At 41.1% G+C, this 17,010-nt stretch overlaps 1 protein-coding gene across 3 annotated transcripts in view; it reads left to right on the forward strand.

Moving 5' to 3' along the window:
* The window catches only part of dock1 (dedicator of cytokinesis 1), a 404,255-nt gene that overhangs the window by 319,853 nt on the left and 67,392 nt on the right, over positions 1–17,010 (forward strand). For all 3 annotated transcript variants that reach the window (XM_078413630.1, XM_078413629.1, XM_078413628.1), the window contains 2 exons: positions 1,768–1,909; positions 8,564–8,645. In XM_078413630.1, the coding sequence (XP_078269756.1) occupies positions 1,768–1,909; positions 8,564–8,645 (224 nt within the window). The remainder of the gene's footprint in view (positions 1–1,767; positions 1,910–8,563; positions 8,646–17,010) is intronic.

Consider the following 17,010-nt stretch of genomic DNA (forward strand, 5'->3'; position numbering starts at 1 on the left):
TCGGAACATTGAATCCAGTAGATGAGGTTAGAGGAGGTGTATATAAGCCTGGGTCCCACCTCCCTTCCAGCTTTCTCCCTCCAAACACAATCAGTCTGAAGACGGGGTCCAACCTGAAACGTTGCCTATCCATGTTCTCCAGAGATGCTATCTGTCCTGTTGAGTAACTCCAGCACTAGGTTAATTCCCGGAATGGCGGGACTGTCGTATGTTGAAAGGCTGGAGCAATTAGGCTTGTATACACTGGAATTTAGAAGGATGAAGGGGGATCTTATTGAAACATATAAGATAATTAGGGGATTGGACACATTAGAGGCAGGAAACATGTTCCCAATGTTGGGGGAGTCCAGAACAAGGGGCCACAGTTTAAGAATAAGGGGTAGGCCATTTAGAACGGAGATGAGGAAGAACTTTTTCAGTCAGAGAGTGGTGAAGGTGTGGAATTCTCTGCCTCAGAAGGCAGTGGAGTCCAGTTCGTTGGATGCTTTCAAGAGAGAGCTGGATAGAGCTCTTAAGGATAGCGGAGTGAGGGGGTATGGGGAGAAGGCAGGAACGGGGTGCTGATCGAAGGGCTGAATGCACCTATTGCACCTACTCCTGCACCTATTGTCTATTGTCTATTATATCTTTTCTTGTAACCAGCTCTATAGTTATTTGTGTCTAATATTAGGTATTTTGGATGTTAAATAAAATTATGAAGAAAAACTGGACTAAACTGGAAAAGCAAGCAACATTGAAAATCATTGAGCAAATAACTGTGATTCTGTAGCAAATTTCTTAAATGTCAGCTGCAATCAATTTTCTCTGTAACAGTCATATTTAAAATGTCTTTAATCAATTTCTTAGAAATGAATTAGGCAGAAATCATCAAAAACATACAGAGCTACTTGTCATTTGATTGCAAAGAGGGTGCATCAAATTTCTCCTCATTTCTAACCTAACAATTTGAATGCAAGTGGCTTTCAAAATATAACTTAATTTGCTGTACATAAAAAGTCTCTTATCAATAAGAATGCATCTCCCTGCAGTGATGTTTTATTGACAGTTGCAAGTAATTAATGAGGCACTTAACTAGGATGAGCATTTTCTCATTGGTGAAGATAGCCTGTGAACATGTCATATTTGCAGGAAACATGGCAAAAAGCAAAGTGCCTGACCATTGGAGTTATTCCAGCTGTAATGGCAGTTTCTAAACCATCTCAAAGTCCTACTTCGATAGCCATTACTACTCGGGGATGAAATGTAGTTATAGCTTACGCACACGTCGCACCCGGATATGACAAAATGAATCTTCAAACGTCCTTTCTTAATTAATTGGTTGTATTAAAGTAGCACAAATCAAAGAGTAATTCATCACTTTCCGTACTTTATCAACTGTTTCTTCTTCAAACAATATCTTAGAAATCTTGCAGTTATTACCGTGTGGTTCTTACAAATATAGCTGATACAAGCGTATGGTACGAGCGCGTGGTAAAGAACTGTATGCTCACCATCCTCCGAGCCTAAACTGACCCACAACCTCTGTCCCAGCCTCCTCCCATCTAGACACTCCCCATTACGTATTAAGTCACACCCATAAGCATGCAAAAAAGACATAAACTAGAAATATTAAAACATAGCCATAACACAATGACAATAACTGAATTAAGCATAAATGGCTCCTACACCAGCACTTTGTCTTTTTTTTATAGATCAGCATCTGCAGTTTCTTGTGTCTACTTTGTACTAAACTGAGAATATTTAAGCTCTGCCATTTTTTTTCCCCAGAACAAGATGTTCATTTACAGAGGAAAAGAGTATGAGAGACGTGAAGAATTTGAAGCAAGACTTTTCACCATTTTTCCCAATGCGGAAAAAATGAAGACGACATCTCCTCCAAGTGATGACATAAAAAACTCATCTGCACAATGTATCCTTAGTATGTGCTCGGACATGTATGTTTTGGAGAGAATATGTTACTTTTCTGAACAAAGAGTTTTATATTGAGGGCTGACTTTATTGAAACATTAGATCCTAAGGGTGCACGACAGAACACATATTGTTATGTTTTCACCAGTGATAAAGTCTGTGTGCCTCTTTATTTCAGAAAAGGGGGCTACTCATTTTAAACAGGTACCGAGAAATGTTGTCTTACAGACAGTAATGCATCTCCAGAATTCTACATCCTGGGAAATATGGTATAATGTAGATAAATGTGAGGTTATCCACTTTGGCAGCAAGAACAAAGAGGCAGATTATTATCTCAATGGTGTCATATTAGGAAAAAGGGAAGTGCAATGAGATCTGGGTGTCCTTGTACACCAGTCACTGAAAGTAAACATGCAGGTACAGCAGGCAGTGAAGAAAGCTAATGGCATGTTGGCCTTCATAACAAGAGGATTTAAGTGTAGGAGTAAAGAGGTCCTTCTGCAGTTGTACAGGGCCCTGGTGAGACCACATCTGGAATATTGTGTGCAGTTTTCGTCTCCTAATTTGAGGAAGGACATCCTTGCTGTTGAGGCAGTGCAGCGTAGGTTCACGAGGTTAATCCCCGGGATGGCGGGGCTGTCATATGAGGAAAGATTGGAAAGACGGCTTGTATTCACTGGAATTTAGAAGGATGAGAGGGGACCTTATAGAAACATATAAAATTATAAAAGGACTGGACAAGCTAGATGCAAGAAAATTGTTCCCAATGTTGGGGGTAGTCCAGAACCAGGGGACACAGTCCAAGAATAAAGGGGAGGCCATTTAAAACTGAGATGAGCAAAATCTTTTTCACCCAGAGAGTTGTTAATTTGTGGAATTCTCTGCCACAGAAGGCAGTAGAGGCCAATTCACTGGACGAATTTAAAAGAGAATTAGACAGAGCTGTAGGGACTAGCGGAATCAAGGGATATGGAGAGAAGGCAGGCACAGGTTACTGATTGTGGATGATCAGCCATGATCACAATGAATGGCGGTGCTGGCTCAAAGGGTCAAATGGCCTCCTGCACCTTTTTTCTATGTTTCTATGAAATTGTGGAAGCTATGCAATGGGATTTATTTGGTGGAGGTAACGGAATTAAGGGATTTGGGGAACAGTGAAGACTTGGAGGCCTATGATAGATCAGCCATGATCATATTAAACATCATGGTCAATGGTCTAGCTCTTTTTTTTCCCGTATGTGTTCTATTTAAAGTGTTTTTTATAATCTATTTAAATGAAAATACATGCTGGTCATGATGTTGTAATATTGGCATGAATTGTCCTAAATCTAGGGAGCTCCATGAACTTGCTGTTCCATTGCTCCCCATTCCTCCCACTCCCATTATATCATTACGGATATACACATGTTATGGATACAAGCTGACCATCCATATGTCAGATTCATCAAACTGGTGGAGCAGGCTGGCAGGCCTCAGGATGCCCTGCTTAGTATCTCGATCACATTTAATTCATGATGTCAAATTGCTTCAACTGGAACCATTGGAACTAATATTAATGTTGACAATAACAACATTCTAAATTTTTACATAACTCACAATAATTGATACAGCTCAAACTTAAAATAGAATTTACATTTCTATGGCTGAGTGATTACTGAAGCTTTGTGACATTTTTAACAACCAATTGTGCTGTACAAAAATTCCGTTGTCAGCACCATCATGTTCAGATGGTGTTGTCACATACATAATAATATAACAACTTGTTCGATTATTTTTTGTATGTTTTTCACAATACAGCATCCTTAATCTTACTGAAAGCATATTTGCATCAGAATAAAATTTAAGGTGATTAGATTGACAAACAGTTGCTACAGTTGAAAACAAATTTGAGGAATATATATTTTGACCACATTGGTGCTGCCTTCTGCATTTATGAAAAACTCAACAGTTCATTACATTTTCTGCCAGTTTCTACCTGCCCTCACCTTCAGATGGCTATTCTCTGACTCTTCCCCTCCTTTTCTGGATGCCTGTCTCCATCTCGGGAGATAGGCTGTCTATTAACATATATATTAAAAACCTAACAACTCCCACATCTATTTTGACTAATCTTCAACTCACGCTGCCTACTGTAAGGACTCTATTCCATTCTCATGGTTCCTCCATCCCCAATTGCGACAGGTTCCGCATCTGGGTACTGTTCGTAAGTGGAAGTGAACAAAAGCAGTGTTTGGGAGGGAATGACAGAAACGGCAGTTGCGGGAGAGGAAGCAGGTGTGGGGAGAACAGCCATCAGCCCCCCTCACTGACTCAGTGAGTGAGTGAATAAATCTGCTCAGTTTGATTGTTGCACCGTGGTAATGCCTCATTCCCACCTGTAGTCCCAAAGCAGCTGGTAAATCCAACTTCATCCATCCTGCCGAACTCAAAAATGCTCATTTGTATGTATGGAGTGTCCATAAGAATGGTGTTCATAACTCAGGGAGTACCTGTTTTTTGCTCCAAAGATGAGACTTTCCTTAATGGTGTGTCTGAAATGTCTTTTTTTCTTTCTGAACTGTGTCTTCTTCTCTACCTCTGTTAAGAAATCTTTTGACTGCATCCCATTCATTTCTTGTGCCTCTTCCCTCATCACTTCTCCTCTGGGATAGAACAAGGTCTCAGTTCACCTTCCACCCCACCAGCCTCCGCATTCAACAGATTATTACCTGTAATTTCCGCCACCTTCCAAGAGATTCCACCACTAAACACATCTTATCCTTTCTTCCCCTTTCAGCACCTTGTACGAACCATTCCCTTTGTGACTTCCTGATCCACTCTACTGTTCCCACCAACCACCCCCTTCTTACAGCACTTTCCTTTTAGTCTACAGACGATGCACTTGCCCTTTCACCTCTTCCCTTCCCACCATCCAGGGACCTGACGGTTCACTCATGCTGACCTAGACAGCCTGAGTGAAGCAGCGACTCATTGGCACTTCTACCAACCTAGTGCATTACATTCTGTATTTACAATGAGGAGAAACAAAACACAAATTGGATTTATAGTTTTACGAGCACTAATGTTCGGTCCACATGGGACAACCGTAGACTTTTCCCTGCCTACCACTTTAATGCCCTGTTCCACTTTGACATTTCACTCTATGGTATCACAGTGAGGCCCAATGCAAGCTGAGGAACTGCACCTAATTTTCCATCTGTGCCCATTGCAGCCTCTAGACTCGGTACTAAATGCTACAACTTTAGATAGTTTGCTTTCTTGGTTTAGTTTTAGCTTTTTAGTTTTAGAGATACAGTGTGGAAACAGTCCCTTTGGCCCACCAAATCCACGTCGACCATCGATCACCTGAATACTAGTTCTATGTTATCCCACTTTCATATCCCACACACTTGGGGGTAATTTACAGCAGCCAATTTACCTGCAAACATGCAGGGGTCTTTGGAATGTTGGAGGAAACCGGACCCCAGAGAAAACCCATTCGATCACAGGGAGAAAATATAAACTCCGCATCGTCACCATCCATAGTCAGGATTAAAACTGGGATCTCTGGTGCCTTGAGGCAGCATTCTACTGCTGTGCCACTGGTCTATATTGATCTGCATCTGTGATATTAGCTCAGCTTTTTTCCCCTCTGGTAATGGAGATACCCAGTCTGCCCTGCTGGGCTTATCCTTGTCCTCTACCTTTTGCATTTCCCACGTTCTTTCATCAATGCTACTTTGTCCATGTTGTCACTATGTAACTGCACCCATTCACTCATTAACCAGATAACCTTTTTTTAAGCTTGTCCACATGGTCACCCTGGTTTGAGGGACATCCCTTCTTCCCTGACCTCCCTGCAGCTTTAAAAGTTTCTTTTGTCTTCTTATCAGTTATCCAACCTGAAACGATTACTCTGTTCTTGCCACAAATGCGGCCTGACCTGCTAAGTATTTCCAGCATGTTCTGTTTTTCTTTGATATAAATTGCTTATTTCAATTTCTTTGCATTGAAAATGCATTTTACGCACATTTATGATCTCATACAAACTCAGGTATGTTATATTATTTTTATAGACACAGTCCAATTGCTTGTATGTATACTATTGAGAGAAGCTGTATTTCCAAGCCATGTTCCATAATGATACAATTTATCTTTCACCTGTAGCACAACATATGGGGCAATTAATATTATAAATGTTGCAAGTCGATCTCTTTTGAAGCATTGTGAAATATCATAATTTGTATTTACATCTGAATTTACTATTTTGTTATTTTTACAGTATATATATATATATATAGCTAGATTTCTCATGTATTTTCCAATGAGATTAAAATAATTATTTCAGCCTGAAATGTTTGAAATAGCGTAATGAAACTTTCACATCATTTAGTAAAGACTGCAATGATGAAGATAGAAAATGGATCTTAGAATAGAAGTGGATTATTACTTTAACATTTTAAAAGTGAAACAATGACATGTTACATTTACACTGAGGTTTCAACACACACATATCCCGGGAGATGTGTGGTAATCAATCATAAATGATGGTGAGTCAAAGTGAATGAAAGTGGAAAGGGGCCAAAAAAGCTTGAACTGCTGTGCATTTTAAGGGAGAGAGGTTCTGCATAGAATTTTCGAGTCGTGACTAGATGTGTGAAAGGAAGACTGCTGGTGAAGGAATACACAAGACCAGAGAAGGGGGGAGGCCAAGAATGAATGTAAGATTTATAATTTAATACGTGGATTGGGTACCACAATAAATCAACAGAGAGTAAAAGTGATGTATGAGAAATAGGATATGGGCAGCTTTGGATGTGCTTTATTTTTCAGAGCGCAGAGGACAGAAGGCTGACCAGGCGATCACAGTGATATTTGAATTTGGAGAGGATAAATTCTTGGATGGCATGTTAATAGCAAATTAACTGAGATGGATGATGTTAAGGAGATAGAAATGGGCAATAGTTGTGATGGAGAAAGTGTTGAGTCAGAAAAACAGTTCAAGATTGCAAACATACCTATATTCAGTGGAACAGGTGCAGAACCTATTAAGTGTGCCGTCACTGATCCCTTAGGATTTTTCAGCATGTAGTCATGATGGTTATTATAGCATATCCAGATATCACACAACTAAAGACCAGATATCACACAACTAAAAAACACTAGAGAGTTCAACACGAATGACAAGATGCCACTGGATGTCTCATCCCATATTTTCAAATGTATTGACCATAACAATAAAGCCCATGTAGAAAGGAACTGAGCCTTGGTTTATTATGGAGTTTCAGGTTCAAAGAATAGATAAGCAACCACAGAAAACATTTTGAACAGAATTTTGACAGACAAGGTGGAGTGAAATAGGGGATGGGGGGAGGTGCATTAGAAATAGAAGAGGATATAGCATTAAAACAATGTCAAAATAAAGCTTGGGCCAAGGTTTGACTTGATAGGAAGCAGGATGCGGATAAAAGCAATGGTCCAAAACAAATGGATTCAGTTTTACCGAAAATGTCATGAGCATTTTGTTCTGGAGGCTGGGTAGTGAGTGCAAAAGACAGCGTTTTATAAAGATGATTAGATATTGCATAAATAAACTGGAGGTTATCATCGTTCTCCAGGATGATCTTGGACTAGTGGGCAGATGGTGTTTTGGCCATTGACTGGGAGTAGGTAGTAAAAAAAGCAAACTTAATGCATTTATTTCAAGAGGGCTTGTATACAAAAACAGGGATGTTATTTTGAGGCTCTAAAAGGCGCTAGTAAGGCCGCACTTGGAATATTGTGAGCAATTTTGGGCACCATATCTGAGGAAGGATGTGCTGGCTCTGGAGAGGGTCCAGAGGAGGTTTACAAGAATGATCCCAGGAATTAGTAGGTTAACCTATGATGAGCATTTGTCGGCACTGGGCTTGTACTCGCTGGAGTTTAGAAGAATGAGGGGGGACTTCATTGAAACGTACAGAATAGTGAAAGGCTTGGATAGAGTGGATGTGGAGAGGATATTTCCACTAGTGGGAGAGTCCAGGACTGGAGGTCATAGCCTCAGAATTCTTTTAGGAAGGAGATGAGGAGACATGTCTTTAGTCAGAGGGTGGTGAATCTGTGGAATTCTTTGCCACAGAAGGCTGTGGAGGCCAAGTAGGTGGATATTTTTGGCAGATAGATTCTTGATTGGTATAGGTGTCAGAGGTTATGGGGAGAAGGCAGGAGAATGAGGTTAGGAGGGAGAGATAGATCAGCCATGATTGAATGGCGGAGTAGACTTGATGGGCTGAATAGCCTAATTCTACTCCTATTCCTTGTGACCTTATGATCTGTGGTTCTATGGCCAAACCACTGGTGCCACAAATGCACAGCTTCTTACCCCTTGAACTTGCAAGATTGGAGATGATGACCATATTAGGAAAATAGTGCAACATGGAACGAATAAATGTTTCAGTATGAACAAGGGATTAAAGTTGGAGGTGAGACAGTAGTTAAGTAAGTGGATAATTGGTGAAGTAATATAAAAATTGAAATGAGGGTGCTGCAAGGTGCCTGAAAGTTAAGTAGTAAGTGAATTTTAGTTTAAACCTAGAATATGCATGAAATCATATGTTGTTACCAGATCTCTTGATCTCTTTCAAATGCTACTTGTGTATATTAATCCCTAAAATGCCTTAACAAGCTCTTGCAGATATTCAGTGTTTCACCGTGAAAACCATACGTGAATTACCACCAAAGTTCAGGAACAAGAGTGTCTTAGAGCAAATTTTAAGGTAAGCTTTTCTCCATTTTAGTGGGGCACTGCATATGGTGGTGATGTAGTGGTTTAGATACTCGACAAGTAATCCAGAAACCTGGGTTCAAATCCCATTTGAATAGCTATGGAATTAAAATCAGATTAGCAGTGTGGAATTTGGGGGTTAAAACAAGTGGTTTTAGTTTTTTTAAATGACTGCATAAAACTACCAGACCATCAGAGGAAAACCAGCTAATATGGTAATGTTTTTAATGTCTTCTCAAAGGGCAATTGGATGGATTATAAATATTGGCCCAGCCTTGTTATTTCCTCTATTATAATTAACCCACCGAACGAAATTAAACTTTACCCCACCCCTCTGCATCTTTAGCTGCACTTTTAATTTTCTCTTAAATCTTTTCATAAACTTCACTTCCATCATTCTTCCCTGATATCCATTATAAGTTTTTATTATTTTGTGCCGGTGGGCACAAACGACATGGGTAAGAAGAGGAAGGAGATTCTGCAACCTGAGTATAGAGAACTAGGTGGTAGGCTGAAGAGCAGGACCTCTAGGGTGGTTATCTCTGGTTTGCTTCCAGTACCTCGTGCTAGTGAGGGGAGGAACAGGGAGATAGGGATCTGAATGTGTGGCTGAGGAGTTGGTGCAGGGGGCAGGGATTTAGATTTCTTGTCCACTGGGATCTCTTCTGAGGCAGGGGTGACTGTACAAAAGGGATAGGTTGCACCTTAATTGGAGGGGGCCGACATTCTGGCAGGCAGGTTTGCTAGTGCTCCATGGGTGGATTTAAACTAAATAGTGGGGGGGTGGGGTCAACAACGTGGAAGCGTATGCGTGCAGTTAAAGGGAAAGAGAGTGTAGAAAAGGTCACGTTTAAACAAATAGGGCAGGGGAATGGGAACCAATGCAAGGAGACAGAGGGTCGTAAAATGAGGACAGAAGCAAAATGTGGAAGGGAGAAAAGAAAAACAAACCTTAATGTGAGGAGCATTCATAATAAGGTGGATGAATTGAATGCGTAGTTAGTAGTTAACGGATATGATATAGTCTGAAAAAGGGTCTTGACCTGAAATATCACTCATTCCTTCTCTCCAGAGATGCTGCCTGTCCCGCTGAGTTACTCCAGCTTTTTGTGTCTATCGTTGATATACTTGGGATTATGGAGACATGGCTCCAGGGTGACCAAGGCTGGGAGCTAAACATGCAGGGGTACTCAATATTCAGGAAGGATGGACAGAAAGGAAGAGGAGGTGGGGTGGCATTGCTGGTTAAAGAGGAGATTAATGTAATAGTAAGGAGAGACATTAGCTTGGATGCTGTATGGGTAGAACTGCAAAATAACCAAGGGCAGATAAATGTTTGTTGGAGTTGTATACAAACCGCCAAACAGCAGTCGGGAGGTTGGGGATATCATCAAGCAGGAAATTCGGGACACATGGAGCAAAGGTACAGCAGTTATCATGACTTTAATCTACATTTCGATTGGGTCAACCAAATTGGTAACAGCGCTGAGGAGGAGGAGGAGGATTTCCTGGAATTTAAGCCAATGTGTAGAGGAACCGACTAGAGGGCAGGCCATCCTAGACTGGGTATTGTGTAATAAGGAAGGATTAGTTAGTGACCTTGTTGTGCAAAGCCCCTTGGTCAACAGTGACCATAATATGGTGGAATTCTGCATAAGGATGGAGAGTGACACGGTTAATTCAGAGACTGGGGTCCTGAACTTAAAGAAAGGAGACTTTGAAGGTGATGAGATGGGAATTGGCTAGGATCGACTGGCAAATTATACTTAAAGGGTTGACAGCGGAGATGCAATGGCAAAGATTTAAAGATTGCGTGGATGAACTCCAAAATTGTTGATCCCTCTCAAATGAAACGGGGAAGGCGGCTCAACCATGGCTAACGAGGGAAATTAAGGATAGTGTTAAATCCAAGGAAGAGGCATATAAATTGGCCAGAGGAAGCAGCAAACCCCAGGACTGGGAGAAATTTTGAATTCAACAGAGGAGGACAAAAGGGTTAATTAAGAGGGGGGCCGGGGGGGGAGAGCATGAAAGAAAGCTTGCGGGGAATATAAAAACTGAATGTAAAAGCTTCTTTACATATGTAAAAAGGAAAAGATTAGTGAAGACAAATGTAGGTCCCTTACAATCAGAGTCAGGTGAATTTATAATAGGAAACAAGGAAATGGCAGAACAGTTAAATGAGTACTTTGGTTCTGTCTTCACTAAGGAAGACACAAACAATCTCCCAGAAGTACTAAGGGATCGAGGATCTAGTGGGAGGGAGAAACTGAATGGAATCCACGTTCGTCAGGAAATGGTGTTGGATAAACTGTTGGGACTGAAGGCAGATAAATCCCCAGGGCCTGATGGTTTGCATCTCAGAGTACTGAAGGAGGTGGCCCTAGAAATCGTGGATGTATTGGGGATCATTTTCCAATGTTCAATCGACTCTGGGTCATTTCCTGTGGACTAGAGGGTTGCTAATGTAACTCCACTTTTTAAGAAAGGAGGGAGAGAGAAAACGGGGAATTATAGATCAGTTAGCCTTACATCGGTAGTGGGGAAGATGCATGAATCATTTATTAAAGATGTAATAGCAGTGCATTTGGAAAGCAGTGACAGGATTGGTCAGTCAGCATGGATTTATGAAGGGGAAATGATGCTTGACTAATCCTCTAGAATTTTTTGAAGATGTAACAAGTAGAAATGATAAGGGAGAGCCAGTGGATGTGGTGTATCTGGACTTTCAAAAAACCTTTGACAAGGTCCCACACAAGAGATTATTGTGCAAAATTAGAACACATGGTATTGGGGACAGGTTATTGACATGGATAGAGAAGTGGTTGGCGGACAGGAACCAAAGAGTGGGAATTAACGGGTCCTTTTCAGAATGGCAGGCAGTGCCTAGTAGGGTGCCGCAAGGCTCGGTGCTGGGACCCTAGTTATTTACAAATAAACGATTTAGACGAGGGAATTAAATGTGACATCTCCAAGTTTGCGGATGATAAAGCTGGGTGGCAGTGTGAGCTGCGAGGAGGATGCTATGAGGCTACAGGGTGACTTGGATAGGTTGGGTGAGTGGCAGATGCATGGCAGATGCAGTATAATAATGTGGATAAATGTGAGATTATCCACTTGATGGCAAGAACAGGAGCAAGTATAGGAGCAAAGAGGTCCTTCTGCAGTTGTACAGGGCCCTAGTGAGACCGCACCTGGAGTACTGTGTGCAGTTTTGGTCTCCAAATTTGAGGAAGGATATTCTTGCTATTGAGGGCGTGCAGCGTAGGTTTACTAGGTTAATTCCCGGAATGGCTGGACTGTCATATGTTGAAAGACTGGAGCGACTAGGCTTGTATACACTGGAATTTAGAAGGATGAGAGGGGATCTTATCGAAACGTATAAGATTATTAAGGGGTTGGACACGTTAGAGGCAGGAAACATGTTCCCAATGTTGGGGGAGTCCAGAACCAGGGGCCACAGTTTAAGAATAAGATGTAGGCCATTTCGAACGGAGATGAGGAAAAACCTTTTCAGTTAGAGTTGTGAATTTGTGGAATTTTCTGCCTCAGAAGGCAGTGGAGGCCAATTCTCTGAATGCATTCAAGAGAGATCTAGATAGAGCTCTTAAGGATAGCGGAGTCAGGGGGTATGGGGAGAAGGCAGGAACGGGGTACTGATTTAGAATGATCAGCCGTGTTCACATTGAATGGCGGTGCTGGCTTGAAGGGCCGAATGGCCTACTCCTATTGTCTATAACAGGAAGGCAGATTATTAGATGAATGGTGTCAGATTAGGAAAAAGGGAGGTGCAACGAGACCTGGGTGTCCTTGTACATCAGTCACTGAAAGTAAGCATGCAGTGAAGAAAGCTAATGGGATGTTGGCCTTCATTGCGAGAGGATTTGAGTTTAGGAGCAAGGAGGTCCTACTGCAGTTGTACAGAGCTCTGGTGAGACCGCACCTCGAGTATTGTGTGCAATTTTGGTCTCCTAATTTGAGGAAGGACATTATTGCTATTGAGGGAATGCAGCCTTTGTTCACCAAGTTAATTTCCGAGATGGCGGGACTGACATGATGAATGAATGGGTCGATTGGCCTTCTATTCACTGGAATTTAGAAGGATGAGAGAGGATCTTATAGAAACATTTAAAATTCTTAAAGGATTGCACAGGCCAGATGCAGGAAAAATATTCCCGTTGTTGGGGGAGTCCAGAACCAGGGGGTCACAGTTTAAGAATAATGGGCAGGACATTTAGGACTGAGATGAGGAAAATCTTTTTCACCCAGAGAATTGTGAATCTGTGGAATTCTCTGCCACAGAAGGCCAATTCACTGGATGTTTTCAAGAGAGAGTTGGATTTAGCTCTTTGGGCTGAAGGGTTATGGGGAAAAAGCAGGAACAGGGTACTGATTTTAGATGATCAGCCATGATCATATTGAATGGCTCGAAGGGCCGAATGGCCTAATCCTGCACCTATTTTTTCTGTTGTCTAAAAATGTCCTAAGTTTTGTTGTCCAATGAGCCCTCTCCCCTTGTTTCACTATCACGACTTGAACCAGTATTTCAAATTGGTCTCTTCTGCATCATTTAGTATCTTATATATCCCTCTGGGGTCATTTTCCAGTTAATTTCTAAATGCAGATAAAAACTACCAAAATATGTTCAGAACACACAAAATGGTGACAACAGAATAGCAAGAGGAGGAGTTGCTGCCTTACAGCACCAGAGACCCAGCTTCGATCCTGACTAATGTGCTGTCTGTATGGAGTTTGTACGTTCTTCCTGTGACCATGTGGGTTTTCTCTGATGACACCAGTATCCTCCAACACTCCAGACATACTGGTTTGTAGGTTAATCGGCTTTGGTAAAATTGTGAAATCGTCTCTAATGTGTAGTATAGTGCTCGTGTACGGTGTGATCGTTTGTTCACTCGGACACTCAATGAGCCGAAGAGCCTGTTTCCGTGCTATATCTCTAAAGTCTAAAGTTAATAGAGTAAAAGATGGAGCCACTGTTTTATTTTTAATTTCATGCATTAATGTAAAAAAAAAACAGTAGCCCTGATTGACATGGATATATATATATTCCTAAATCCAGATCTTCAATATTTCCTCAAAATTCAGACTAGTCCCAAATAGTGTAAAACGTTATGGATTTCCTGTGCATTGCCTCCAGCATTTAATTATTGGTTTGTTTATTAACAATCAGTGCTAGGCAGACAGTGCAATGCTGTTGCCTTATTAATGATATCCTCTAACTTTATTTTATTGAAAAGCATATGAACTGTATATATTGAAAATTTAAATTAAAGCAGATAATTGCTGAATATTTTCAGTTTAGTCATTTATGATCGAGGGAATGGATTAATTAGTTTTGATGAAGAGTCCACAACCAAAAGGTTAATATTTGCCATCTTCATAGCTTTTGCCTGAGTGCGAAGTTTTTCATTGGTTTGGCTGGTGTAGTTTAGCGTTGTATGGGATTTTTAAATTGCTGCTGTCAGATGTTGTGTTTGTAATATTTCATCCTTTATTAATCCACTGTAAATTTGCTAAGTAGGCATTTAACTTTTCTTTGCAGTTCCAATATTCTGCACTTGATTACATTGTTTCCACATTTTCTTATGACATAAAAGGAGACAATTTTTGCCCCATCAAGTCCACAGAGCGATCCCATTCCTCAATAATTTTCCTGAGTACCTATTTTTCCTGCACACTCGGGACAATTAACATGTCCATTAATCTACTGACCCACTGGTCTTTGGTATGTAGGAGGGAACCAAAGTATCTGTATGAAATCCACTTGGTTATAGGGAGAACATGGAAACTCTTGTAATGGGAGCACCGGAGATCAGGATTGAACCTGAGTCTCTGGAGCTGTGAGGCAGCAGCACTACCAGCTGCACCATGCATCCTACCACCATCCAATAAAGTCTGAAGAAGGGTCTCGACCCGGTATCACCCATTCCTTCTCTGCAGAGATGCTGCCTGTCCCGCTGAGCTATCCCAGCATTTTGTGTCTATATCTTCGATTTAAACCAACATCTGCAGTTCTTTCCTACACATCCAATAAAGCTTTATCATTTAAATTATTAATTACAATTTCATTTGTAAAGAAAGTCTCAAAACATTCCAGTATTCAAATCCAAATTTGAAAAAATACTCAAAAATAGTCAAATTGCTCTCAGGCACACCCTAAGCCAAGAAAAAAAAGTGTAATCTTATTTTTATATAACGAAATACAGGACAGGATAGCACAGTGGTAAGCAGTTCTGCTGCCTCACATCTCCTTCGATCAGGTCTAATCCCATGGCTTTCTATATGGAATTTGAACATTCTCTCTGTGGCCTGGCGGGCTTTCTTCGAGTACTCTGATATCCTTCCAAATTCCAAAGATGTGCTGTATGATAGGTTAATTGACTACTATAAATTACAGTAATCCCTCGTTAATATGGACCTCTTTATAACGGATTTCTGTCATTGCGGACGGAGCATCCCCACAGTAATCAGATACCTTTGTCTCTTTAAGAACACAGACTGCTAGTTATGCTGCAGAGGCTGTTGAAATTGACAAGCAATTGCTTCGATCAACACTTGTGCAAGGATGAAGGACACAAAGTGCTCAGTTTGAACCTATGCTTTCTAGTTCTCGACTCTCCTACCCTGGGAAAGGAAAGTGGCTCTTCAGCTTATCTATGCCCCTCATAAGTTTATATATTTCTATAGGGTCACCCATCAGCCTCCTACGCAGTGGAAAAAGACTCCTTATACCTTAAACCCTTAAGACCCAGTGACATTCTGAGAATTATTTTTGCACCCTTAAGCGTGGCGACCAAATCTGTTCACAGTAAGCCAAATGTGGCCTTACCAACGACTTGTACAGCTATAACATGACAGTCCAATTCTTGTTTTCAATAACCAGACTGATGAAAGCAAGCGTGCCAAACACCTTTTTCACCATCCTGTTCAGCTGTGTTGACAGCTTCATGAAAATATGTACCCATTGGCCTAGTTGATCAAGATTCCATTGTAATAATACAAAACCTTCTTCACTGCCCCTTATATCACCAATGTTGGTGTCATCTGTAGTAATGTACGGGTTAAGACATGTCTGTAATTCAAATGAAGTTGTCAGCGAACAATACCTAGGCTGAGCAAGCTTTAGAAAAAAAACTAGTAAATAATGAAGTGTTGCGACCTGCAGCTGTAAAACGTGAAATAAAGTAGCGAGATGAGACAAGCTTGTTTATCAAAGAAGGTGATTTGGACTAGCTTGGTGCCTACTACAGTAAATAGCTTTGTATCATAACTACCATAATTTCTGTGTGAGAGAGGCAAACTGTTTTTTTTAATGTAGCTGGCATCTGTTGTTTGTAGATTAGGAAAGAAGTGCTGGCTTATTGATTATATGAATGCATGCTGCGAGAGAGCTCACTGGACCTCCTTGAACTGGGATCCAGAAATATGCCAGGAGACTCATGTTTTCTAGACCACACTGCTGTCAAAAGAGTCCCCATGTGCATAGGAAAGGTGTGGAACCCCCTGTTTTATTGTTTCGTTTAGTTTAGAGATAGTGTGGAAACAAGCCCTTCGTCCTACAGTCAGCGATCTCCGTAGGCTAATACTATCCACACACTAAGTACAATTTACAATTTTTACCAAAGTCAATTAACCTGTAAACCTGTACATCAATGGGGTGTGGGAGGAAACCGAAGCACCAGTAGAAAACCCACGCAGTCACGGGGAGAACATACAAACCATGCAGGCAGCACCCGTGGTCAGGATTGAACCTGGGTCTCTGACACGCTAAGTCTGCAACTACTCTGCTGCGCCACTGTGCCGCCCATTGTTGTTTCAATCAATATTTTATTTTTTTCTTAAAGTTTTATATTGTTGAAGTGTTCTTTCTACATCATTGATCTTAATCCTTGAAACCTGTTTATATCATTAAATCAACAAATTATTTAACATACCACCTACATTCACATCCAAATCATTAATGTAAATAACAAACTACAATGGACTCAGCATAGCTCACTGTGGCACACCATTTGTTAAAGGTCTCTCGTCTGAAAAACAACCCTCTATTACCACCCTCCGTTTCCTACCTTCAAGCCAGTTTTGTATCTAATTGGCTAGCTCACCCTGAATCCAGGGATCAAGAAAACATGACTCTCACAATGCTTCCCGACTTATCCAGTGAGCATAGGAACAATGGAGGAGGTGGATGATGGCCAGCGACAACATCCACCTGCTCCATTGTTCCTTTGCTCACCTGGATAAGCCGAGAAGCATTGTGGGAGTCATGTTTTTTTTACTTCTCCGGTGCTTTTAACATCACCCAGCCTGCACTGCTTGAGAGCAAACTGACAAAG

This window comes from Rhinoraja longicauda, chromosome 16, assembly GCF_053455715.1.
Source record: "Rhinoraja longicauda isolate Sanriku21f chromosome 16, sRhiLon1.1, whole genome shotgun sequence".
Taxonomy (NCBI): domain Eukaryota; kingdom Metazoa; phylum Chordata; class Chondrichthyes; order Rajiformes; family Arhynchobatidae; genus Rhinoraja; species Rhinoraja longicauda.